General features: G+C 36.8%; 1 protein-coding gene and 1 pseudogene across 5 annotated transcripts in view; one reads left to right on the forward strand and one right to left on the reverse strand.

Annotated features, from left to right (window-relative positions):
- Positions 1-27,561, forward strand: part of LOC127676347 (ubiquitin-conjugating enzyme E2 G1-like) — a 1,073,095-nt pseudogene that overhangs the window by 545,651 nt on the left and 499,883 nt on the right.
- The window catches only part of LOC127676348 (uncharacterized), a 63,274-nt gene that overhangs the window by 30,261 nt on the left and 5,452 nt on the right, over positions 1-27,561 (reverse strand). For all 5 annotated transcript variants that reach the window (XR_007975832.1, XR_007975831.1, XR_007975829.1 and 2 more), the window contains exon 2: positions 3,675-3,777. Coding sequence is in view for 1 of the 5 variants with exons in the window: in XM_052172283.1 (XP_052028243.1) it covers positions 3,675-3,777 (103 nt within the window). In the remaining 4 variants the exon portion in view is untranslated. The remainder of the gene's footprint in view (positions 1-3,674; positions 3,778-27,561) is intronic.

Here is a 27,561-nt window from a genome sequence, read left to right on the forward strand (position 1 = left end):
CAAGCACAGTTCCAACGAGATCTTACAAGTTCAACCTCTGAGAAGCAACTCCACTCACATACACATACCTACACAGAGACCTGTATATGTACTGGGTTGGCTTGATATTGCTTGTATTCTAGTGCTAATACTGGTTCCTCAAGACCAGTATTAGCATTGCTCCAAAGACCAGAGAGTCCTAAAGTAGAGTCAATTGATGCTATGTGACCTGGGCCCCAAGTTATTTCCCATTGGTAAATAAAGATGCTCACAGCCTACAGACATAGGCAGGGATTAGGATTCCAGGGCTGGAGGTCAGAGGAAAACCTTGAGAAAGGGAAAGAAGGAAGTGAATGGAGGAGAAGCTGCCACCAGTTAGGTTAATCTTGAAGTAATGGCCATGTTGTATGGCCAGTTAGAGTTAAGTGCAACCCAGAAGAAACATGGCAAATTATATAATAGGACTATTGGCTGGGAAACAGAAATAATAGTATAGAGGATAGATATCTCCCCAGCTCTTAATGCTGATTAAGGCTTATTACAAATACAAAGTTTGAGTGTGTCTTTTATCCACGAACTGAATGATCAAAGGAGGGTAGAAACTCGGGATTGGGATTTAAAATTTCTACAACATGAGCACATAATTATAGATAATAAAAATAAGCTGGGCAGTAGTTATACATACCTCTAATTCCTGCACTCAAGAGACAAAAGCCAGCAAATTTCTGAGTTTGAGGCCAACCTGGCCTCACACACGTGCGCGGGGAGGGGGCAGTAAAATGGGGTGTTAATAAAAAGAATGAGCTGTTAACTAAAATGGTCCTACCATATGGACTTTATATGAGACAGCGTATCACTATGGAGCCCTGCTGCCTGGTGCTGGGATTAAAAGTTTGCACCACATGCTCGAGTAGCTATCTTTTAAAAACCCAGAAGTGTGTGTGTTTGTTGATCAACTAATAATACTTGACACAAATGCATGTAAGGATAAAAAATTCAGTGATCCCTTAAGAGTTGAAGCTTTAAGCCTGGATTCCTAAACAATGTTCCATAAGAACTTGGTTTAGGAGAATAATTCTCATTATTTTATAGCTACACTAAGGGTAAAGGAATCCTATCATCAAAATGTTCCTCTGTATCCCCTAGAGGTACTGTGCCTGGAGGGAAAAAAACCAAACACTATTTTAAACACAGAAGAATAAACATGAAGAACAGACCAGAACTGTGTTAGGATCATAGACCAGGTTACTTACATAGTATGATTTGCAAAATTTATAAAATTTACCTCAAATAACAATGTGATTGTGAGGGAGTTATCTCTAAACTGGTTTCCGGTGGCTACTGACAGCTATGAAAGAATCCTAATGCCATGCCATGACCAGATTCACCTAAATCAACTGGCAAAACTGATGGAGGCAAATATATCAATTTTAAAGGAAACATATGTTGTTTTCAAAGAAACATATGAAGCCAGGCAGTGGTGGCGCAAGCTTTTAATCCCAGCACTTGGGAGGCAGAGGCAGGCGGATTTCTGAGTTCAAGGCCAGCCTGGTCTACAGAGTGATTTCCAGGACAGCTAGGGCTACACAGAGAAACCTGTTTCAAAAAACCAAATCCAAAAACAAAAACAAAAACAAAAACAAAACAAACATATGAGCAACAATGACTGCTAAAAACTATAACAAAGCATGAACCACCCTTTGCCCACTGTGTAAAACATGAACTCCCACATTGCTTTAACTTTTTCCTCTCTTTTTCCACCTTATTTTTGAGGGAGCTTCCCTCATTTCTGCCAAATGTCTACTCCAAGATAACTGGGTTAATTCTCCTATTTCTATCTCTCATCTTGCAACAGGAGTGTTGGGATCACAAACACAGGCTACTACATTACACTTTTTTTTACATGGGTTCTGGGAATTGTCATCACATTTCTATAGCAAACATTTATTGAGTCATCTTCACCAGCCCTTCTTTTTATATATATCCACTTTTTGAATATATATATATATATATACATATATATATTCAAACAGCTACTTGAGGGCTAGGGGGAAGGACTTACAAGAAGGAAGTGTAGTCCCAAAGAATTGCAGATGTAAAGATCTGTTATCATTCTCTAGCTCATTCGCCTCATTTTCAACAACTGGTAGTCAGTTAATAAGTTATTTTATGTCCTAACACTAAACTAACAAAATATAGTCTTATAAACTATACTCTGTGAAGACAAGGTTATAAAATTATTAAAATAGACCTTGAAAGTTCCCTTAAGTCGTAAAACACAGATATACAGAATACATTCTATGTAAAAATCTCAGGGCCAGAGAGATGTCTCATTAGTTAAGAGTACTGGCTGTTCTTCCAGAGGCCCTAGGTTCAATTCCCAGCACCTATTGGTGGACAGGTCACAGCCATCTATAAGTACAGTTCTAGAGGTTCCCATGCCATCCACCTCCTCAGATACCAGACAAACACAGTGAATATATATGCATGCAAAACACCATACACATAGATATTAATTTATTTAATTACATAAAAAGGAGCTGTTTTTAAAAAGAAAAAAATTGCAATCTTATTCTTTAATAAATAAGGCATTAAGAACAGTAAAACTGGGGCTGGAGAGGTAGCTAAGCAGTTGAGAGCACTGGCTGCTCTTCCAGGGGACCTGGGTTCAATTCCCAGAGCCCACATGGCAGCTCACACTTGTCTATAATTCCAGTTCCAGGAGATCAAACACCCTCACACAGACCTACATGAAGTCAAAACACTAATGAACATAAAAGAAAAATAAATTATTTTTAAAAAGTGGTGTTAAAAAAAATAGTAAAACTGTCATCCTTAATTATGGTGTTTCCTTTAGGGTCAAGGCATGGTAAACATGAGAAGGAAAATCATTTCCATAGGGAATTGAACCTAGGACCTCAGTACTCTTAACTACTGAGAAATTTCTCTAAATTGCATAGGACTTTTTTCTCTTTTGGCTGGAGCAATGGCTCAGAGGTTAAGAGCCTCTAAAGGATTTGAATTTGATCTTAATACTCATATCAAACAGTTTATAATCAGGTGTTACTCCAGCTCCAGGGGATCCAACAGCTATGGCCTCCTAGTGCACCTTCATTCACATGAACATAATCTCACAGAAGCACACATAAATATATAATTAGAGATGAAATTTTCTCTTCTCCTCCAAGCTTACAAAAATTAATATCCTAAATTATAGAAGGAGTGTGTGTGTGTGTGTGTGTGTGTGTGTGTAAATTATTTACAGTCAGGCAATAGTAGCACATAGCACACATCTTAAATCCCAGGATTCAGGGGGCAGAACCACGCAGATCTCTGATTCTGAGGTCAATCTGGTCTACAGAGAAAGTTCCAGGACAGCCAGGGCTACACAGAAAAACCCTGTGTGTGTGTGGGGGGGAGGGGGGAGGGTTACATATAACCTCACTAGAAAAAGCTTTTCATAACATATTTATTCCAGGAGCAACATAGCTTAAATTTCTGAAGCTATCTTTTTAAAAACCTGTTTTAGACATTAGAGCTTCAAGCATAACACAAAGGCTCTACACATGATCACATTGAAATGATACTCGATATAACCATTTTGCTTGCTACTTTAGAATTTTTTTCAATTTTCAAAATTAAGTTTTAATTTTAGTTGAAGGAGTGAAGATGTCAGTCAGTTCCAGTATACTTACTAAAGTGTATCTGGAGGACCAATAATAAGGACTTCCCAACGATAGAGATCATTGTCGTCTATTAAACCTGCTGAAAAGCCTCCCACTGGATTTTTGTTGAGTTCTGTGGAAAAAGAAAATTTCAATAAAAACTTTAAAACAGTTTTTCTCCAACAGGTAAAGTATGACCATAAATAAGCTATAAACTATGAAAACTATTAAAATGCTGCTTCATAACTATAACATTTCCATACAACAAGGAAGCCATGGGTATATTAACCTATCCAGATGGAATTGTTTTGTCTTCCTACATCTACCTTGGGATTCAACCAAAGCTCTTAGCATTCTGGGTAGGTTTTATGAGAGGCAATCAAAATGCAAATAAGGCTGATTCTCACAAGAGATTTTAGTTGAAAGAAAATCAAAAGTCAAATCAAATCAGAAATGGCAAGTTTTCTATAGCCTTTAAGACTAATTCTTAAAAAACAACCAAAAGCACTTTTATGTCAGAATTGCCGAGTGTTTTCAACTCTTACTTACATTAACATCTGTCTGATTGCCATGATGCCTTGAGGTACATTCAACTATGCAACAGGAATAGCTTTCTAAGAATAGCTGGTGCCTACAGAAATAGTGATGGTATCATAAGATTCTTCTCTTCTAAACAGTGTTCTGCCATGAAGAATAGATGATGAGGGCAGAAAATTAAGAATCGAGACAAGGAACTAGTAAGGTAGAAAAAGGCCAACAAAGGATCATCAAACAACAGGTTAGGAAGAGTATAACCTTAAGAGTTTACAGAGATGGACGTAATAAAATAAGGATGTCTTTGTAATGGGCAGATCACATGAGTTTTTCAAATAGCCTTAAGTAAGTGTAACTGACATTAGAGGTATACTATATATACCTATAGGTATATATAATAGGTATACTATTTAATTTGATAATTTTAATATACTATCATCTTTGAAGGCAGGATAAGAATCATGATAGTAAGTATACACAACAATCACCAGAAAAGTTATTATTTTGTCAAGAGAGCTGAGGACTGACTGATTCAAACTGGGCAGTGAGTAAGGACAAAACATGTTTAAGAGCAGTTCAGAAAGGACTTGCCAGAAATCTAAATGAGTACATGATTCTCATACAGTACTTGCCCATCATCAAGATAAGCCATCTAATCATGAAAGCAAATATAATACAACACAGAGTACTATAAAATGCCAAACAGTGTGCTGGTAACTATGGAAGCACTAACTCCATAACTTTGAGCAATCAAAGGTGGTTTTAGTTCAACAATTACAACTTCATATAGGGCTATTAGGTCCATCTTCATTTGTCAATCTACTGGAATTTGAAATTACTTGGGAGACACACCTCTTGTGCATGTCTGAGGGTGCTTCTAAAACAGTTTAATTTGGAATGTGGTTGGAACTATTCTAAAAGGATTGTGAAACAGAATACAAGACTCATACCCACTCCCATCATTTTACTGCTGTCACATTGCAGCTATCATACCTTACCAAGCATGACAACTAAATAATTGATGAACCATAAACAATTCTTCCTAAAGCTGTTTTGATCAATTATTTTGTCCAACTAACAATAAAGTAATTAATGTACATCACAACAAGCAGACAACAACAACAAAATGATAAAAATAAAGAATTAAATTGTATTTTAACACAAAGAATTTCTTTTCTTGGATTTTGAACACAGATTTTATAAATCTAATAAGCAAAGCAAACAGATAAAATCTGTATTTTAAAATGCCATTAAGATATGATTTGCATTTTAAACTTATTATGTTTATAATCATATACCTTTCACTGAATCCCAACTATGTTGCTAGCTACTAAAAAAGAATACACATACACACTTTAGTGTTGATGGGAATGGTTCCTTTGATGTCTAGCTCAAGAACTACCCTCCTATCTTTGAAACCTTTTTAAAAATAATTTATTAAATAATCTTGACTTCTGTTAAAAATCCTATTCATTATAGTTGCAGCCTGTATTGTATTACCTAGCATTTGACTATCATGGGTTCATTGTTCCAGAAAAATATATAAGTAAGGACAATGTGAAATAGGTAACCTAAAAGTAGTACAAGGAATAGGGGTTAAAGAAGTACAAAAGAAGGGCATATAACAATCTTTAATAGCTTAAAAAAAAAAGGCAGGAAGAGCACCACAACTCTGAGGCCAGCCAAGTCTATATTGTGATGTCTAGTCTCAAAAGTTTAAAAAGGGGGAAGGGGGTGCAGCACAGAGGGACACACACATTTTATTCCAGAACATGGGAAGTAGAGGTGGGTTAAGTTGCAAAATGACTGTGACTAATAATGAGACCCTGCCTTGGAGGGAGAAAGGGAAAGAGAAAGACTTATAGAATATCTACAATGAAGAACTGGGCCTATACTGAACAAAGAGGCATAAATGAAACAAGACAAAATGGCAAAAACTGGAAAGTAAAGGCGTTTGTTAGCCATATTAAGTTTCAACTTCATACAATGATAACCCTTGGAAGAATTGGAATGTATTTGTTCTTAATACATTTTCAAAAAGTAGGGCGAGCTTGGGAGGTTTAAATGTTCAAAAACCAGTTTTAGAAGTTGGATAGATAGCCGGGCGTGGTGGCACACGCCTGTAATCCCAGCACTTGGGAGGCAGAGGCAGGTGGGTTTCTGAGTTCGAGGCCAGTCTGGTCTACAGAGTGAGTTACAGGACAGCCAGGACTACACAGAGAAACCCTGTCTCAAAAAACCAAAAAAAAAAAAAAAAAAAAAAAAAAGTTGGATAGATGGCTCAGAGCTTAAAAGATGATATACCAGGGAGCTTGAGAGATGGTTCGTTATTTAAGAGCACTAACTGCTCTTCCAGATGTCCTGAGTTCAATTCCCAGCAACCATATGGTGGCTCACAACCACCTATTATAGGATCCGATGCCCTCTTCTGGTATCTGAAGACAATTACATTGTACTCATATACATAAATAAATCTAAAAAAAGAAAAAGAAAGAAAGAAAGGAAAAGAGAGGAAAAGAAAAAAAGAAAAAGATGATATAGCAGTTGCAGAGAACTTGAGTTTGATTCCCAATACCCATATTAGGTGTAACTCCAGCTCTAGGGGAGACGATGCCATCTTCTGGCCTCAAATGCACAAACCCATATACAGACACAAATGTATACATAGTTAAAAAGAAAGCAGTCATTCTTTAAAAACCATGCTAGGCATGTTGGTACATACTTATAAATAACACAAACACTGAAGATACTTGATGAAGTGGTGAAATGGTTGTGAAACTAGAAAAGGTTAATGGTTGTATAATACTGTGAACATAGATATGTTTATCTACTATTATTTGTATATATGTTGTTTATTACATTTGAACATAGTATATCTCATCTTAGTTCTTAAAATGACACAAATGTATTAAAATAGGAAACACAAGATGAGATACTTGTTTGAAAGGGGGAAACTTACTTAATGTTAAATTTCTACAGCACATATATGTTGTATATGTTGGGAGAGGGGCTGTCTTTGCAGAGTTATAGACTGTACTTTGGACCTTGCATACACTAGGCAAGTCTTCTACCACTGAGAGACATCCTCAGAATATATCAGGGTTTTTGCCAGAGAGGAAAGCAGGAAAACAAAGAAGCTAATATGTTTAACAGAGTAAATAGCCAACAATGATAAGTTCACTCTTCTACAGCATGGAAACACTATCTCAATTAAGGCCATTGGGTTCAAAAAAGAGAGCCAAAACCATCTTCAGCATAAGCAGTAAAGATAACTAGAACAAAACTAACAAGGTTAAGGTGGAAAAGTGCAAGTGGAAATTGTTTCTCTAAGGTTTCGATAGATAGAAAAATTACAGTAGCCATAGCCACGAGCAAATGAAATTCATGCAATCAAGTAGTTTTATTTGGTTGATTTTTCAGGTTTTTTTTTGTTTTGTTTTGTTTTTTTTAAGGCACGATTTTGTCTTAGTGGGCCTGAAATTTGTATGTAGACTGGCTGGCCTTACCCTTTAGCCTCTTTGCTAAGACTACAGACATATGACAGTATAATGGTTGTGGTTATTGCTGCTGTTGTTTTAAATGGGATCTTCCCTTGCAGCCCAGGCTATAGAATCAGACCTCGCTCTGAGAAATAATCAACTAATTTGGGGCAGGGGGAGAGGCATGAATCCACAAAAACTAAGAGTAAGCATAATAGTGTATACTCTCTGATTTCAGCTTTTGGAGGGTGGGAAAAGAAGATCCTGTCAGACACGTCTCTAAAAAGATGAGAGCATATGAAAAGTGAACAAACATGAATTATTAGGATCAATACAAATTCATAAAGTGTTTTTTTAAAAACTAGGCTTATACACCAGAAAAGGTTCAGAGAAACAGTCATCTCAGTATGATGAACATTCCTAGTATCCACAATATGGTCTTCTAATACAAATTTACAGCTAACAGTGAAGCAGGGTTTTGTGAAGAAATGACAGATTCTGAGTCTGAGGCATAAGGAAAAAATATGTTAGGCTCTTCTCAATACTCAATAAAATGTGTTAGGCTCTTCTCAATACTAAATAAAACAAAAGCTATCAGTTAGAAGCCCCACTGGCTAAAAATGTTATGAGTTGAGTATTAGTATGAATAATAACCGTGAAGGATAGACAAATGTATTTCAATACATGAGTAACTAACATACACACACAAAACCAACCAGCCATGGCTGTTATAATTAGGTGCTAGTAAACCATTTTGTCATTTTGATTTGGGTCTTATCCCACAGCTGGCTTAATGCCAGCACTCAGGAGGCAGAGGCAGACAGATATCTGTGAGATCAAGGCTAGCCTGGTCTATAGAATGTGTTCCAGGACAGCCAAAGCTACAGAGAAAAAAGGATGGGAGGGAGGGATATACTTCTTCAACCATGTAAAGAATCAATCTCAGGTCAGCAGGCTTGGTAACAACATCTTTTCCACAGAGCCATCTCATCATCCAATTCTTGGCCTACTCTGTGCAAGCAATACATTATTTTGAAAACCAAAGAAAGTAGAAGAACCTTGCACTCTATTATCAAATACTGAAATAATAATTATGTTATCAAATAACATCTCTCTCTAAAAAACTCCAGTTATGGGATTGTTTATGGAGCCCCTGGGTATGGCTAAGTTGAACATGCCCAATTTTCTGAATTACTCAAACAAATTTAACTTTTCCTGATTCAAAAGACATAGCTTCTTCTTCCTCCTTTTTATCTTCCTACTTTAAGAAGCTGCAGAAATTTAAAGTTTGCCTTCTCTGGGTTTTGGGGTCTTGTTTTGCTTTTTTTCTTTTAAAGCAAGATTGTCCTCTGGCTTAAAAAATAAAAAAAAATTAAGCTGAAAAGTTTCAGAAATGTCACTTTATTACTTTTTCTACATTTTTTAAAATTTCTATGTAAAATGAATAAGCCAAATAAATCTTTAAAAGATAAAAGTCATTATTTTTGAGGTAATCTCATGTAGCAAAACTGAACCTGTTCAAAGCTCATAGTAAGAGTCAAATATAAAACGGGGCATGGTGGTGCACACCTGTAATCCTAGCACTTGGGAGGCAGAGGCAGGCAGATTTCTGAGTTCAAGGCCAGCCTGGTCTACAGTAGAGTGAGTTCCAGGACAACCAGGAAGAAACCTGTCTCAAAAAAACCAAAAAAAAAAAAAAAAAAAAAAAAAAAAAAAAAAAAAAAAACCAAACAACAACAACAACAACAAAAAAGAGTCAAATATAAAACACACAGAGAAACACGTTAAGAGAATCCCTGTTATGAATATAACTAATAGAAGCTACATGTGAGAAATTATAAGGACAAGACCTGGGATTGCAAGCAATTTTCTATAGAATCTAAACATTAAAGAGGTGAGAAATGTTTATGAGTTAACTGAATATATGAAATCTGACTAGATAACAGATATTAAGAAATATCTGCCAGGCAGTGGTGGCACATGCCTTTAATCTCAGCACTTGGGAGGCAGAGGTAAGTGAGCGAATTTCTGAGATCCAGGCCAGCTTAGTCTATATAACAAGTTCTAGGATAGCCAGGGCTATGCAGAAAAACCCTGTCTCAATAATAAACAAACAAACAAATAACAATGATGATAGTAATAATAAAAATAAACATTTTGGTTTTTTAGACAAGGTCTCACTGTCTGTCCCTAGATAGCCTGCTCTGCCTCCCTAGTGCCCCAGCACTAGGGTTAAAGGCAAAAACCATGACCCCAAACTTAGAGTCCCATCTTTACAGCAGATCCTCTTTGAATCTTTTTTTTTTTTTAACTTTCCATCTTTGCAAGTTTCTGGCTTTCTGAGGTAAAGTCTCACTATGTAGTCCAGGCTAGCGTTGAATTTATAATCCTGCCTCAACTTAGAATTGAAATTACAGAAGTGCACCATCATGCCCAATTCTTTAAACCATTAAGGTAACATATAAAACCTTTTATCTAAATATTCTGTAGATTCTCTTAAGTAAATTATGATTTTACTTAATACAAAATAATGTTACCACTCTATCACAGGAATTGCTACACATCTACTGTAATAGTGTTGAGATACAGAAAAGAGGTGTGTTTTGTAATTACTGTAACTACACAAACAATCATTTCCTCAACCTTCATTAATAAATCAATATTGGAAAAATACCAGCGGTGGTTTGAATGAGAACAGCCCTCATAGGCTCATGTTCATATACCTGGTTCCCAGTTTGTAGAACTCTTTGGGAAGGATTAGGAGGTATGGCCTTAATGGAGGAGATGTGTCAGCAGCAGTGAGCATTGAGATTAGCACTGTGTCTCTTGCTTGCTGTTTAAGAGTCAAATTCTCAGGTGTTCCTGCCACCATGCCTTTATTCAACCATCATAAAGTCTAATCCTCTGGAACTGTAAGCCCAATTAAACACTTTCTTTTATAAATTGCCTTGGTCATGGTGTTTTTTCACAGTAATAGAAAAGTAACTAATAAAGTGATATATCAACAAACAACTGCAAAAATTTTATTATATTTCTACTATAGTTTTTTTAAAGATCCAATCTAATAATCTTTATAGATTTCTAATCAACATTAAAACTGCTTACAATTAGAATATTTTTCTTTACATTTGAGTCATAGGCTACAGTGAGCTGACTTCCTAACTGGTTAAAAAAAAAGGGGGGGGGGGACCATGGAGCAGACAGGCAAAAAACAGTCATTCCATATTTATAAAGACTTTCTAATATTCTGCCAAAAGGATTTTCTTCCTTAGAATTAACAGGTACATTCTACCACCTACATCTGACCATGGTGTGTCATTCTCAGGTTAAATAAAGCTGTTCTGTTGTCAAAGTCATCTAAATTCTCATTCTTTCTCTCTCCCTACAAACTTAAATGAGTCTTATATTCTAAACATATCCTGATGAGTTTATCTAGACATATCCTGATGCCCTTTGTATGTTGTAGCTTGTGCTTAAATACAACATCATCAGCATACTTCTCTGCTGAAATCTGATGCATCAGGAATTCCTGAGAACAGAAGACCATATACATTATATGGTATTATATGTCAGGACTAAGTCTGCATTTCAATTCTCCTTAGTCTTGCCAAATTTAGTCATCTCATTTTTTTCCCAAGCTTCATTTTCTTATCCATAAAGTAGGATAAAACCTATAGTGGTATTATAAAACAGAAAAATAAGATGTGTGCATATAAGTGTTTGAGTCTGGAAGGCAAGGACCAACAGCTGGTGGTTTCAGATTTGAGACAGGGTCTCTCGCTGAACTTTGAGCTCACTGATTTGACTAAATTGGCTAGCCAATGAGTTCCAGGGCTGCCCCCGGCCCTTCTAGCATTAAGTCCCTGCAGGGAATCTAAACTGGGATCCTCTCAAGCTTTGGAACAGGCAATTTACTGACTGAGCTGTTTCCTCATCACCAAAAGAAGACACAAAATATTGTCCTATCTTAGGATACATGTAGAAAATGTTAATTATCCATTGTCTTCCCATAGTCTAACAAATACAATGTTCTTTAGAATCTCAAGAACAGTCTCAGGAAGTAGAAGGAGGGTCTTTGAGTTGACGGGTAGTTAAGACAGCATGGAGAGCCGGGCGGTGGTGGCGCACGCCTGTAATCCCAGCACTCTGGGAGGCAGAGGCAGGCGGATTTCTGAGTTCGAGGCCAGCCTGGTCTACAGAGTGAGCTCCAGGACAGCCAGGGCTATACAGGGAAACCCTGTCTCGAAAAAACCAAATTAAAAAAAACAAAAAACAAAAAACAAAAAACAAAACAAAACAAAAGAATCTCAAGAACAAGCCTATACCTTCGCTACCACCTTTTAAGAAAAATACTAGCCAGCTCCAAACATCATCCAAACTATGTTTCTAATGAGAGTTGCTGTGAACCCTCCTCCCCTGACTCCCTGCTTACAGTAAAAATATTCTAACTTCCAATATTCCTGAGGAAAGACTTTTTTCCTCACCATTTGTAAACCTACAAGACATCTATTAATACATGCTTAAACCTGTATTAAAATGTTTACTAAACTCTGTCTGCTTCATAATATGCTGTCTAGTCCTGACTTCTTTTCAAGTCAAATTCACAAATGCTGGTTTGGCTTGAGTCAATTTTCCTAAAATTCTTTGGGAATATGTTAGGCTGCTGAGGTAGACAGTGTGAAACTGCCTCCTTTACCTGTATCTCAAAACGCTGACAATAAGATACTGTATAAGTTTACTTTTAAAATGTAGTTTAAAAAATAAAAATGACTAACTATAAAAGTTGAAGCTAGAGAAATGTCTCAGTGTTTAAAAGTCATATATAAGCTTTCCGTAATAAATACAGCCTAAACTAATTCACAAGAAAATAAAAATATAGAATAAATAGAACATATTTGAGCAAGAAGTACTAAACTTAAAGCAATAACATGGGCATCTAGGAGAAGGAAATCAAGTAAAAAAAAATGTGGGCAGAAGAATCAAGTTGGTCTCAGATTTATTTCTCCATAACAATGCATAGCTGGTAGTGACAAAACTACAGAATTCTAAAGCAAAGTGTGATACAAAGAATAAGGAAGTCAAAGAAATCAAACTAGGATGAACAAGATTGTGGATGAACCTTAGAACTTGTTTCTTAAATTTTTTTTCTTTTTTACATCATTTATAGTGTGAACATGTACACTGCACCATACTGTACATGTGGAAGTTAAAGGACAGCTTGCAGGACTTAGTTCTCCCTTTCTACCATATGAATTGAATTTAGGTGGTCAGGCTTCGGGACAGGAACCCTTACCCAGTGACCCATCTCTCTGGCCTGCTTCTTGTACTGCTAAAAATGAATTTTGTAATCCGAAACACAAATAATAATTACTGAGTCCACACAAACACCCAAAACTAAAAATATTACCACAAGCCTAAAAATATACACGATTGCTCAGCAGTTAAGAATATTTATTACTTGTGAAGGTACCTAGGTTTGGTTCCAGCAACCAAATCGTGGCTCATAGCCATCTGTAACTACAATTTTCAGAGATCAGATACCCTCTTCTAGACTCTATGTGCACCAGGCATGCACAAAATATACAAAAATATATGCAGGTAAACCATACATACAAAAAAATTAAAAGGCAAATTAATACATATGTATGTGTACTTTTATATATATACATAGATTGGTTCAATCTCTGTAACTGCATGGACTGATGATTTGGTCAAGTACAAGAGTACTGTTTTTATCTAAAAATTGAATTGATGAGTACCAAAATAATTTGGCTGGATATTTTTTGGTTGAGACAAGCATGACATGAAAACTTAAGTCACATAGGTCAGAATAACAGTCACCTATACAGAAATATATCACCTTGAATAATAAAGTAAAAATACTTATATGATTAAGTAGTAATCTATTTTCATGTAACTATAGAATATTTATAAAAATACAAACAGTATACAAAACAAACACTCAAATATATGTATTCTAAAACACTGTTGAGAGAGCTAGAGCAATAACTCAGTAGGCAAAACACTCATACATATGATATAAAATCATTCTTTTGAGGGGAGGGAGGGAGGGAGGGAGAGAGTGTGGGAAGGAGGGAGATGGAGAGAGGAGGGAGAAGGAGAGGGAGGGATGGAAGGAGGGAGGAGAGAGAGAGAGAGAAAGAGAGAGAGAGAGAGAGAGAGAGAGAGAGAGAGAGAGAGAGAGAGAGAGAGAGAGAGAGAATTGAGAGCTAGAGAGCTGGTTCAACACCTAAGAACACTTACTATTCTTGCAAAGGACCCAGGTTCAGTCTTAGCATCTATGTGGCAGCTCACAACCACCTATAACTAAAGATCTAAGAGGTCCAATAACCTTTTCTGGCCAAGGGTGGTACACTTACAAATATCCAGGCAATATAATCATACACACACAATAAACCTATTTTAAAAAAAATTAAGCCGGGTGTGGTGGTACAAGCCTTTAAAGCAGAGGCAGGCAGATCTCTGAGTTCAAAGCTAGCCTGTTCTACAGAGCAAGTTCCTGGACAGCCAAAGCTAGAGATTTCAACAGCCCCTACCCCTGCAAATCTTCCACTACTTCTTAGACCTAGGTGTATGGGAGAAAATAATCTAAGCTAAGCATCAGGCCATACCAGGTTCAATACAAGGCATATCAAGTAAGACAGTATTGAACCAGTTATGATACACTCTATTATGGTTTAAAAATATATGAAACATCATGTATGTTCACGCGTGGAGCATTTGGCCACCAGCTGGTGCTGCTGTTTTAGGAAGTTGTGAAAATTTGAGGATTGTGGCCTAACTAGCAGAAGTGGACTGGTGAGACAAGGCTTTAAAGGTGATAGTAATTTCTGGTTCTAGCACAAATGCTCTGAATCCTGATCCATTAGGCTATAAAGAGCTCCAGGAAAGTGATCTATCTTCCTGCTGCAACACTATTCCTGACCATGAAAGACTATACTTTTTAAAACCATAAGCAATTGGGTGGGTGGTAGGCGGTAGAATCTTGGTGGGGGGGAGGAGAAATAGAACCATGATCCAAACAAAACGAACTTTTCCTTAAGCTGATTCTGTATTGATCATAGCCACAAAGAAAGTAATGAATATACAGATGCATATTGATTCACTTTCTGGTATATCCCTCTATCATGCTTTAAATTCATTTTCAAATCTTTTCCATCTAAGGTGATGGAAATAATATACTTCTGTGATCCGAATCATGACTGACTTTATCCCTTATTCACTTTCTAGTAATAAAAGGGAGAGTTCTGACCATTCAGAAATGGTATACATGCAATCAGTATAATCTTTACTGAAAGGTATTCTGGGCCTTTTCACCATTAAGAAGCTTTGAAGAAAATAAGACATTATATAAAAACAATGAGTATAGGCAGGAGGCCTAGGAAAGCACATGAAACAAAATAAAAGAGCAAAAGGGAATGAGGGGATGAAAATATATGTGGCCATTATGGATGAAGTATGGAGGTTCTTTATAACCTCAAAAACTAGGACTGTCCTATCCAGCTACATCAATCCTATGTATATACCCAAAAGAATCCAAAAACAGCATTACCACAAAAGGTACCTGCGCGCACAATACTTACTGCAATTCTATTCACTACTAAAGATACAAGTCAGCTTAAATGTCCATCAATAGATGAAGACAAATAAAATGTAATTATGTCTACAAAATGGAATTTTATTCAGCTATAAAGGATACAATGGCTTAAAGGGCAAAGTACTTGTCATACAAGACCAACAGCAAATTTAATAAGCAGAATCAACATGAAAGTGAAAGAAGAAAAACAACTTGACAAACTTGTTGTCTGACTTCTACAGGCACTCTGTAGTACAACTGTGCAAATACTTACCCATAAAATATAACAGTTTCAAAAAAGTAATAATTTAACATTTTAAAAAAGGAGTGAAATATGTAACTTGCAAGATAATAAATGGAAATAGAACCCATCATATGTTGAGTGAAATAAGCTAAACTAAGATAAATATTTAATGTTTTGTCTTATAAATCTCTCAAGACTTTATTATGCATGTATATGTGTACATAAGTATACTTGCATGTGTTTGTATATCGTGAATATAGAAGGAATACTATTTGAGAAGTGGAAGGAAACAAGCAGTAGGGGAGAGGAAAGAGAACAATAGAAGTGGTCATAGTGCAAGTGCGAAAACCAAAACAACTTAACAATGAACAAAGCCATAAAAAAAAGCACACATTAAGATTGTTTTCATGGGACTGGAGAGATGGCTCAGCAGTTAAGAGCATTGACTGCTCTTCCGAAGGTCCTGAGTTCAAATTCCAGCAACCACAAGGTGGTTCCCAACCATCTGTAATGAAATCTGATGCCCTCTCTTCTAGTGTGTATGAAGAAAGCTATAGTGTACTTAGATATAATAAATAAATCTTTTTTTTTAAGAAAAGATTGCTTTTATGTTAGCTCAGTGGGCTCATGCTAACATACATAAAGGCAAAACACACATACACATAAATTTAAGCCAAAAAAAAAAAAACCCTCAGCTGGGAGGTAGTGATGCAAACCTCTATTTGCAGTACTTGGGAGGCAAAAACAGGCCTATATCTTGAGTTACAGGCCAGCCTGGTCTACAGAGGGAGTACCAGGACAACCAGGGCTACACAGAGAAATGAACACTGTCTTGGGGGTAGGGGAAAGGAGATTGTTTCTATGCAAGAGAAAAGTGAAGGTGAAGATGATTTACACGTTTTCTGAAAACAAGTGGTAATTTGCCCCACAAATTTATAGACACAATCAATATGGACACTGCTGAGCACTGCATGAAGAACAGTTGTTCAGTATCTTCATAGTTCTAAAAGACAAAAGATAAGTTGCAAAGCAAGCCATGAATTATTTGAGAAGATTAAAAACTATACCTGGAGGCTAAGAGGATGGTTCCACACTTGACTTATAAGCACCAGAACCTAAGTTTGATCCCAGAACCCACAAAGAATTACCAGGGTTACAAACGGCACATAGTTAGTTGTAATCCTAGTCTTGAAGAGGCCAAAACTAGAGAATCCCTGTGGCTCTCTGATCACCTATCTCAAAGGAAATAGAAAGTGTCCTGAAGACAACATATAAGGTTGTTCTCTGGCCTTTACATGCACACATATGCACTGGTATGTTATGTGTACATACACATATACACTTTTTTTAAAATAAAAAAAATATTTTTTGAGACAGGGTCTCTGGCTGGCCTTGAACTCAAGAGATCCACGAGCCTCTGCCTCTGAAATGTTGGGATTAAAAGGATATACCATCATCCCCAGCCTTAAGATATTTTTAAAATAATCTATAAGGGGGACTGGACAGATGGCACATTGGTCCTTGCTGCTCTTGCATAGTATACAGCACACACATGGAAGCTCACAATCACTTGTAACTCCAATTCAAGGGAACCCAATGCTCTTTTCTGGCTTTCTTAAGACACTAGGCCTACACATGGTATGTATGTATACATATATACACACATACATGCAGGCAAACCCTCATTGTTAACAAATAATTCTTAATATATAATTAACTTTTAGAAACCTACAGGTAAACACTGTAGCACAGAAAGACCTATAATTCCAGCAACTAGCAAGCCTGATGGAGAATACCTAGGGTTCAAATCCAATCTGGGCTACAGAGTGAATTCAAAACCAGTTTTGGCGTTAGAAAAGAGGAGGAAGGAAGGAAGGAAGGAATGAAGGAAGGAAGGAAGGAAGGAAGGAAGGAAGGAAGGAAGGAAGGAAGGAAGGAAAGAAAAGAAAAGAAAAGAAAAGAAAAGAGAGAGAGAGAGAGAAAGAAAGAAAGAAAGAAAGAAAGAAAGAAAGAAAGAAAGAAAGAAAGAAAGAAAGAAAGAAAGAAAGAAAAAAAAGAAAGAAACAAACAAAGAAACAAACAAAGAAAGGGGAAAGACAGAATGCCCCTCTAGCTCTTGCAAACTTGCCTAGCATGTTTAAGGACATAGGTTCAACCCCTGGTACCACAAAGCAAACAAATCTACAAGAATATTTAAAAGTCAGTGATAAAGCAGTTTATACAGTTAGCACAACTGTAATAGACTTCCCAGCTAATTATAGAAAACAATTATTAAACATGAAAATATTTAAAAAATAAATTTGGGGAATCTGGAGAGATGGTTCAGCAGTTAAGAGCACTGAGTGCTCTTCCAGAGGTCCTGAGTTCAATTCCCAGCAACCACAGGGTGGCTTAAAACCATGTGTAATTGGATCTGATACCCCCTTCTGGTGCGTCTGAAGACAGCTACCATGTGCTCATATATTAATTAATTAGCTAATTAATTAATAAGTCTATCTTTTTTAAAAAAAGGTGAATTTGAAGTAGTGAGATGGCTCAGTAGACTGCCACCAAATCTGATGATCTGAATTCAAGCCCTGAAACCTTTACATGGTAGAAGGAAGAGTACCAGTTTCCACAAGTTGTCCTCTAACCTCCACATGAGCACATTAAACACACAATAAACACATTGGGGTGGTTTAAACTAAAATGTCCCCAACAGGCTCATGTATTTGAATACTTGGTCACCAGCTGTTGTTGCCATTTTGAAGATGTTATGAAAACTTTATGAGATTTGACTTTGCTAAAAGAAGTCTATCACTAAGAGATAATTCCTATTTTGGCCATGTGCTGCTATGTTCCACAGCCCCACACCCTTGACATTATATTCTTCTGGAACCACAGTCAAAATAAATTCTTCTCTAAGTTGCATTTGGCCAAGGTATTTTATCACAGCGAAAGAAAACTAATACATGGATAAATATAACAAAAAAATTTAAATGAATTTACAATCCCAACAAAAAATTTACAAAGTCTTCTAGTGGAAACACATGTGGAAATAAACATAGTCTAAGAATTTGAATAGGCCACCATAAACCAAGTCAGAGTAAGAAAGGAAAAAACTTGCACAACTTTTTTAAAAAGTAAAGGACTTTCTGTGCCTCTATTCTCTTATGGGGTGTAACCAAATTTCTTTGACAAACCAAACCCGTCCTCTAAGATTTTACTGTATCTCAATCCTATTCGTCCTCTACTGATCTGGACTCCTGACATTCTCACGTTGCCTCACAGTTTCTTCCATCATTAAACCCTTCCAAATTGGAGGGCAACTCTTCAAGACATGGAATGAGACAAAAGAAAGTGAAACCATAGGATTTAAGACAGGGCATTTATAGAGAAGTTAAACATTGTATGCAGCAAGGACACTCCTTAAATTGTGGGAGTAAACTACTCAAAACACCTTCAAGAAGCCCTTGAAACTCATTAGATTCACTAGGCTCCTCTTTTCCCAAGCATATGCATAATGTAAAGACTGCTGAGAGTTACTCTCACACATTCTGAGTTACCTAGAAGAGGCAGACACCAGCTAAAATGAATGCCCCCAGGGGGAGGGGGACGACGACTAGAAAGGACACCCCCAAATTGCTGAACTGCTATCAGGTTATAAAATGAAGCCCAGGTTTACAATTTTCATGAGCTGTCACCCGTCTGGGTGGCTTTACTGATATAGTGTCTTCTGAGTCATTTCTGCTTTATCACTGACTTTTAATTTAAATATTCTTGTAGGTTTGTTTGCTTTGTGGTCATTTTTGAGCCCCCCATAAAAAATTTTTTTAAAAGCTAGGGTGGTGGTTCATGCCTGTAATCTCAGCACTCAGGAGGCTAAGACAGAAAGATCTCCAAGCCAAAGCTGAGAGCTACAAATTAAGTTTTGGGCCAGCCTAAGCAAAGACTTTCTTTATATTTATGTGAATATATCTATGTGAGTTCCTCCTGTAGCTTCTATGGCACTTCTCCCTATGTAAAATGTTCTTTTTTTTTTAAGATTTATTTATTTATTATATGTATGTACACTGTAGCTGTCTTCAGAAGACACTCCAGAAGAGGGCATTGAATCCCATTACAGATGGTTGTGAACCACCATGTGGGTGCTGGTATTTGAACTCAGGGCCTCTGGAACAGCAGTCAGTGTTCTTAACCACTGAGCCATCTCACCAGTCCCAGAAAGGTTCATTTTAATCTCATTGATAAAGACATTGAAAACAGAAATGACTTCACATGGATACAAACATTAAATTCCCCTAACCTGCAAGCCATTCTTTACAGAGTGAGGAAATCAAAGCCTCCATTAGAATAATGGTGGTTACTCTGGCTGTCCTGCTAAGAAACAAAGCTAGAGTATTACAATGCTGAGCAAACTTAGAAACACATTTTATAAATTAATTTTTAAATAAAAGTAAATACATATTTTTAAGTAAACAAGTAAATTATAGGATACTCTTTCAACATATTTGGGTATCTATTAAAAGTACTTTAATACCTTGTGTGTATTGTTTAAAAAGCCTTCCCTGAATTGAATGATTCAGTAAGCATGATAATGGTAAGTGTGCAGTGACCTAACAAATATTAACTAACAAAAAATATACAACAATGTCTCAGATCCTGTTCTAAATTCATTGTCCTGTTCCCTGACCATAAGAGGTGAGGTGAAAAAAAACAGAAGCAAAGGAAGCCGACCTGTAAAACCTTTCTAAAGCAATCAAAACTTTTAAAGCCTATCTTCTTGACTTAGAAATGGCTATTCCTAGAAGAGAAATAACTGGAACATAAAAATATTTTCGCTGGAAAAATTCAATAATAATTCAAGTAATTTTAACTACAACTTTAAAAACTCAAAATGAAAGAAATATTATAGTACCAGGATATGAAAAAAAATTACATACCTAATTAGTATACTTTGAAAGAGTAGATGCTGACATGAGAAAATTTAGTTGTTTGAAGAATGAAATATGGCAAATATATCATCTATCTCTTTAAAAAACAGAAAGTGGGGTTGCAGAGATGGCTCAGTTGTCAAGATCACTTGTTGCTCTTGCAGAGAATCTGGGTTCAGTTCCCAGCATTGGCATAGTGGCTAACAAGCATCTGTAACTTCAACTCCAGGTCATCTGACAGCCTCTTCTGACTTACTTGAACTCCAGGCACACAGGTGTACAGACATACATTCAGGCAAAGCATTCATGTATGTAAAATAACAAATCTTCAAAACATTTTAATAGCAAAACAAAAACTAAATTCTTCAAGTGTATACATATTAAAAAAACCCTTTTGACCTAATATTCTAGTCTATTATTCAAGAGTTCCAAAGTGCCAATATGAACCTAAGCCAATAAAAATTCTTAAATTTTTTTCAAAAACTACATAGTTTGCCCATGGTTCTGAAGGATGGAGACAGATAGAAGAACATGAACTGGTCAGCAAAGTGTAGGGAGCAAAATACTCACAGAGGGGCTGAGGCGAAGGAGGAAGGCTAAATCTTCTGGGCAGAACCCCAGAGAGGCGCGAAGTCAGTGACCAATGAACGAGGAAGGTCAGTAGTGAGAAGTGGGACTGAAAACATCTGTCATAGCAAGAAGTCAAGAGAGAATGTCTAAAGTTGATAAACCAAAAACACAGACACTATAAACATATCATTTAGAAGCATGGAGTTAAATCCCCAGGAAATCTGAACCAAAAATATTTTATGAAAGCAGTTGTCCCTAGGGAGCAGCAACAACTCTTTAGTAGCAGTTTATTAGTAGAATTTTAGGTATTTAATTTTTAGCTTTTATTATTTGTAATTTACATTTTATTCATTTTCTCTGAATATACAACCAAAATTTTACTTATTATGTCAGGGCTATAACTTATTTGACAGTGTTAGTCACCAACAAGATGTGGAATCAAACAAATCTACCGTAATTTGACCAGAATTCCTTTCTCCTAACAGAAACAAAAAATAGTATTGTTAGTAAATGTATCGTTTCAGTTATAAAACATTTGCTTATATGTGTATATGTGTATATATGTGTATACTAAAATGCTAGCCAAAATACCTTGCTGTTATTTTGTTTTGTTTATTTTATGAGACAGGGTGTCTGTGTGTATCTCTGGTTGTTCTAGAACTTGTTCTACAGACCAAGCTGACCTCAAACCCAGAGATCTGCCTATCTCTGCTTTCCCGAGTGCTGGGAAGACTTCCACTTCCACCTAGCCTACCTTACTGTTTCTATGATCAATTTAGCAGCCAGAGAAACCCCTATAAACCTAAATAAACAGGAAGGCTGTTTAAGAAGTGCACTGAGTAATGAATTTAACTCATGCACTAGACACTATTGTAAGTAAACTGATGACATTTAAATTTGGCTTGAGACCTGGCAGAACTTATGAGATTAAAAACAAAGTCCACTGTTAATTTTTATTAGAGCTAATAGGCTCTGGAGTGAGACTGTTTCCAAAGAAATCTGATGTTTTATTCCAACCATTTTGAAAGAGAGGAAATCTTTAACTTTCCTACTATTTCTGGATGCAAACATGGCAGGTGTTGATAGAGTGCGCTTCACTAATCTTCTAATTGCAGAATAAAAGAGATCAGAAGCCTTGGGGCAGGGAACTGAGGGCTTTCTTTGCATGATTTACATTCTAGTTAGTGACACTCTTTATGTCCTCGAATACGGTATCAATCCATAATTACAGGTGACCTTCTTAATCCAATATAGACATGACAAGACATACTAAGAACAGAAATGTAACATTGCTTGTACAATATAAACAAGTTATAAAATTTAATGTGGGTCAGTATAGAGTACTTATCTCTCACATGAGAGGCCTCAGTCCAATCCTCAGGAAAAGAGAAAAAGAAAAAAAATATATATATATATGTATGTATGGATGTATGTATGTATACAAAGGTCATGTATCTGATAGATATAAAATTTTTTATCATACCAATTTTATAAATGATTTTAATTCTTTACAGAATATCCACAGGGAACAAAGTTACAATCCTCAGATTATGTCATGAGGTATCACTTTAAATTGGCTAATTACTATTTTCATGTGTAAACACTTGTGAGGGGAAAACCCCACATTCTCTCCAAATATAAATGTGACCACTTGGCCACCTAATTAATAGCTGATGCCAAATAATAATGAAACTCTGTCTAAAATAACTGGCACAAAGCCAAAAGCAGACAAAGCAATTATATAAAATGATTCATCAGAATACTAGAAAAGCCATGATTTAAATAGAAATGAATATAGGTTTTATTAGCATGAATGAAAAGAAAATTAGACCTTTTTCTTTAACATATTCCTTTAAATTCAAGTGTGATCTAACATTGCTGCCTCTAAATTAAGTTAACTTTTTCCTGTTTGAAGGCTTCTCTAACTTGGTGAAGGGAGGCTTTGAAAAATACACCTGGTAGACTGGAGAGCGAGCTGTTTGCAAACACATCATGCCAGATTTGAACACAGTATTTACTTAAAACTTAACTAAGCCGGTTATTTTCACTTTGGATATCATAAAACAATTTTCAGTTTTATCTCTGTTGGTGATGTTTTGTTCATGATGGAAGGTCTAGAAGACAAATTTTCTCAATAATGTTTTTTCTTCCTTTGCTTTTGAGGTATTTATAAAACCAAAAACAATTATTTCTAGGTACTTAATTCCACCCTCCAGGGCATGAAGTATGTCTGTTATCATACAGAACACCTAGATTGCTTTTAAACTCAATGATAATTAAGGAACATCAAAGTAAACCCAAGCTGTTTCACAGGGAACCTGCACCTATCATCTTCTGGCTACTGAATGACAAATTTCTTGTCCCCTGGAGTTCCACCAAGAGTTGTTAGCTGATTTTTTCCCCTCCCCTAAACAATAGAATGTTCTTTCTTAACATAGCCTTTACTCTTTTAGGGATCAGATAAGTCTAAGCTTTAAATGTAAACCACTGAAGGCAAAGAAAGCAAGGCCAGACACATGCAGCTACAGAAAACTTAAAAGCTCCTCCATGGCCAAGGCAAAAGAAGCAATTAGCAGAAGGAAATATAACTCACAGAATGAGAGGAAAACATTTAAATATCTGATATGACAGTAATATCCAAAATATATAAAGAACTCCTAAAACTCAAAAACTAGCAAAACCTATGTAATCCAATCTTAAAACGGACAAAATATCAAAAAGGGTCCTATGTCTACCTATCACACTCAACCCAAGACAGCTGAGGCCAGAGGATAAATGGAAGCTACAGCTGGCTCAAGTCCATAACAGCTACTAGAGAGACTGAGGCAGAAGGATGAGAAATCCATGGGTCTAAAGCCAGCCTACGCAACTTCATAAGATTTTGTCTTGAAATAAAACACAAAAGGAGCTGGACACACAGCTCGGTGGTAGAGTGATTATCTCAATGGCTGAGGTCCTAGATCTAATATCAGTACTGGTAGGTGGGAGGCTAAAAAGGAGCATCATTCCATCCTTAGATTTCAAGGCCAGTAGAGACAACAAAACCACAGAAGAGATATGTCACCTCACAGTTGTTATCACCATATTTATCATAAAATAACAGCAGGCATTGGTGACAACATGGACACACAAAGTACAACACATAGACACTCTTGGCAAGAGCATAAAATGGTACAAATGTTATTAACCCCACCCCCAAAAAGGCAATTTCTCAAACTACAAAAGGCAGACTACCACATGGTATGATCCAGCAACCCTACGTCATAGTGTTATCCAGAAGGACTGAAAGAAGGAGGGAAAGAAACGCAGGGGTAAAGTGAGACCACGTTTTGGGGTTTGGTTTTTGTTTGTCTGGTTGGTTGGTTTTGCTTTATTTTTGACAACATTCCAAAACTGAGAACAAGGAAAATATTATGTAAGTTGGACTTCATCAAAATTAAAATGATAGACAGTGTTAGGAATGTTTCTGAGGGCCACTGTTGCTCACTGTCACTAGTATTGAGTTAACATTTAACATGTAATAACATCTTGTCTGGAAAAACACATTCTTAAACTTCTTTCAAAAAATTTTAAATTGTTTCAAAGGGCATCAAAAATATTAGAAGACAGCTCACTGAATGGGAGAAAGTATTTGCAAATCTTGAATCAGATAGAGGATTGTAACCACACCGTATCAACAGCTTTTATACCTCAACTATAAAAAGACAATCTAGGGGAAGCGAATGCCTCAGCAGGTAAACGTGTTTGCCACCAGGCTTGAAATCCTGAGTTCAACCCCTGAAACCCACATGGTAAAAGAGAGAGCCAACATGCAACACGGGACACATAGTCCTAACTTTTGCCACATATGTATTTTTTAAGACCACAAGAGGTTTTTTTGGTTTTTGGTTTTGGTTTGTTTTTTGAAGACAACTCAAATGGACAAAAAGAAGGCCACATGATCCAACAATTCTTCTTAAAGGTATACATCCAAGAGAAATAAAAACATCTGACACTCTCCCAAATAAAGTTCTCAGCAGCATTATGCATAATAGTAAAAAATCCATAAATTGATGATGCTAAAAGAAACCGTGTATCCATATAATGGGGTATTATTAATGTACATTTTAAATGGTGATTACATGGTGGTATGTGAGGTATCTCACAATAAAGCAGTTAAAACTAAACCACTAGGATTTATATCACCAAGCAGTTGTGGGGAGGCAGCCATAGAGATTACCAAACTGGTTGTATGGCTAATAGGAATGAGCAGGCAGTGCCACAAAGAGAAGGAAGTGTATGTACAAAAACGCCGTAACTGAAGCCATTATAGTGTATGCTCACTTTAAACTCTGCTTTCCAAGGCAGACATCCCCAAACACTGAGTGGGTCAAGATTAGACACCAGAACCAATGGCATTCATGGTGATTCCCTGCCTTCTCCTCAACAATGAGGCTGAGCTGGGTGGCTAGTGAACCCCAGGGACCTGCCTGTCACTGCCTTCCCAGCCCTGAGAACAGCAGTGAAAGGTGCCATGCTGACTGGCCCATTAAACATGTTGGGGAGCAAGGTCAAGTCTTCATGCTCCTGTGGGAGGTGCTCTACCAACTGAGCTCTCTTCCAGCTCTGAGAGTTCATTATGATGTTTAAAATGAAATCTTTTCCACTCTACATATCCAAGTATTTGTCTTTATTATTATGTGAAAGTGACCTGTAATCATTCCTCTTCTCCTCCATATTACAGCAAGCATGAAGACACATGTATAAAAACCAGGTGATAGCCACACTGTGCTATGGCAGCCACAGCAAAGCAGGAGCACAAGGAGATTCACGTGCTCCATTTTAAAACCAGATTTATAAAACATACAAATCCCTGTTAAAACATTTGTCACGATTTTGCAGTGAAATTGTAAAAATTATGAGAGGTAAGTAACATAATCATTCACATATCTTTATTCCATACAAAAATAGTTGTAATGCACCATAATAGTCATCAGAAATAACATTTTCCCCTCCGAGGTTAAAGGAGAAAAGAAGACTTTCATTCCTGTTGAAGGTATTCAATTTTCCCCTCAAATGAAGTTTAGATGAAAACAATGGGACTGACAAGCTCCACAAGGCAGATCTTGGCAACTCTCAACTCCGTCTATCTCCTTGGCTGGTTAAGCAAAATTCCTTCACTAACTGTTGGTCTTCGCAATAACTCCTACAAAGCTCATTGCTGCCTCTGTCAGCCTATCCCCCATGTTGCGCATTTATTCCTGGGATGCATATCAACATGTGGCACATGTCCTTGACATGCACAGAAGAGCTGCACCCCAGGACAGCAGCATGCACGACAATAGTCTCCACTCTTGCTTCTTTGTGGTTGCTGGGATGTAACGGAGAAATCTAATAACTGTGACAGTGGGGCCTTTCGGGTTCTCCTTGCCTTTGCAGACAGGGAAGCTGCACAGACGCTAATGAAAGGTTAAATGAATAGGGATAGCTGACAAGACATACAATAAAGAAGGAGCTTGGTAACCCACAGATACTGAGCAGAGATCCTTGGCTCAAGCAGAGAAAGGACAGCACATTGCCGAGTCACAATATTTAAAACAGCTTGCTATACACAGAGGCTGTGTGTCTGGGTACACGTCTGGCTTTGGACTAAGGGGAAAAAAGATACTAAAAAGGAATTTCAGTATGGGGCACTTTTGGCAAATGTTAAGGTCATAATAAGAGAAAAATGTTTTGTGTGGGCTGTTACATCTCTGTACTAAACACACAAAGAGCAGGGACAGTGAACTCATGAACCCCAGGTCCAGGACAATACTGTACATTTTGATAAGTCTTAAATCCTGTATGTAGAAGACAGACTTGACGTGATTCTCACTGGTTACACACACATGCAGTGACTCATTTAGCAGTTCCACATCCTGCCTTCCATGTGGAGGGATCCCTGATACTGGAGTTCTGGTCCTTGGCTTGTGTAATCGGTTACACTTCAACTGAAACCCGCAAGTATCTTGGACTCTGTAAAACTGCCAGCAGTTGCTATAAAGAACTTACCAGGCTGGCAATTTGTAAATTTCAAAACAAAGACCTTATAATTTCAAGGGGCTACAACTGTGAAAGCGCTTTAACCAGAACTCTTGGTTGCAAAGCTTAGCTTTGGCCTGTCTCCCCACACCTTCAAGGTTGTATTTCTGTAGGAACAAATCCTAAATCAGTAGACCAAAACAATTTAAATTACTGCTGGAAAAGTGAAAATGCTCCAGAATGTCTAAGAAACTGCAGTAAAAAGGACAAAATTTACATTGTCATATACATAATTTCTAAAGAAAATGGTACACTTCTGTTTTGGCAACAACTTTTAAAATGACATGTCTGTATAACTGCTCTTATGCATATTCATGAGTTAGAATATAGGCTCACAACAAATGGTAAAGGAATACTGAGAACGTGTTTTAAAACAAGGGAGGCTCTTTGAACACCCAAATTAAATTATAGCTGAACTTTTGAGGGGACTGAGGGTTCTAATAAGCAACAAATAAAGACTTTTATTGGCTAGCAACACAATGAGAGCTGCTGTGCTAAGAAGACAAATCTGGGCAGTTTA

This window comes from Apodemus sylvaticus, chromosome 1 (assembly GCF_947179515.1).
Source record: "Apodemus sylvaticus chromosome 1, mApoSyl1.1, whole genome shotgun sequence".
Classification (NCBI taxonomy): domain Eukaryota; kingdom Metazoa; phylum Chordata; class Mammalia; order Rodentia; family Muridae; genus Apodemus; species Apodemus sylvaticus.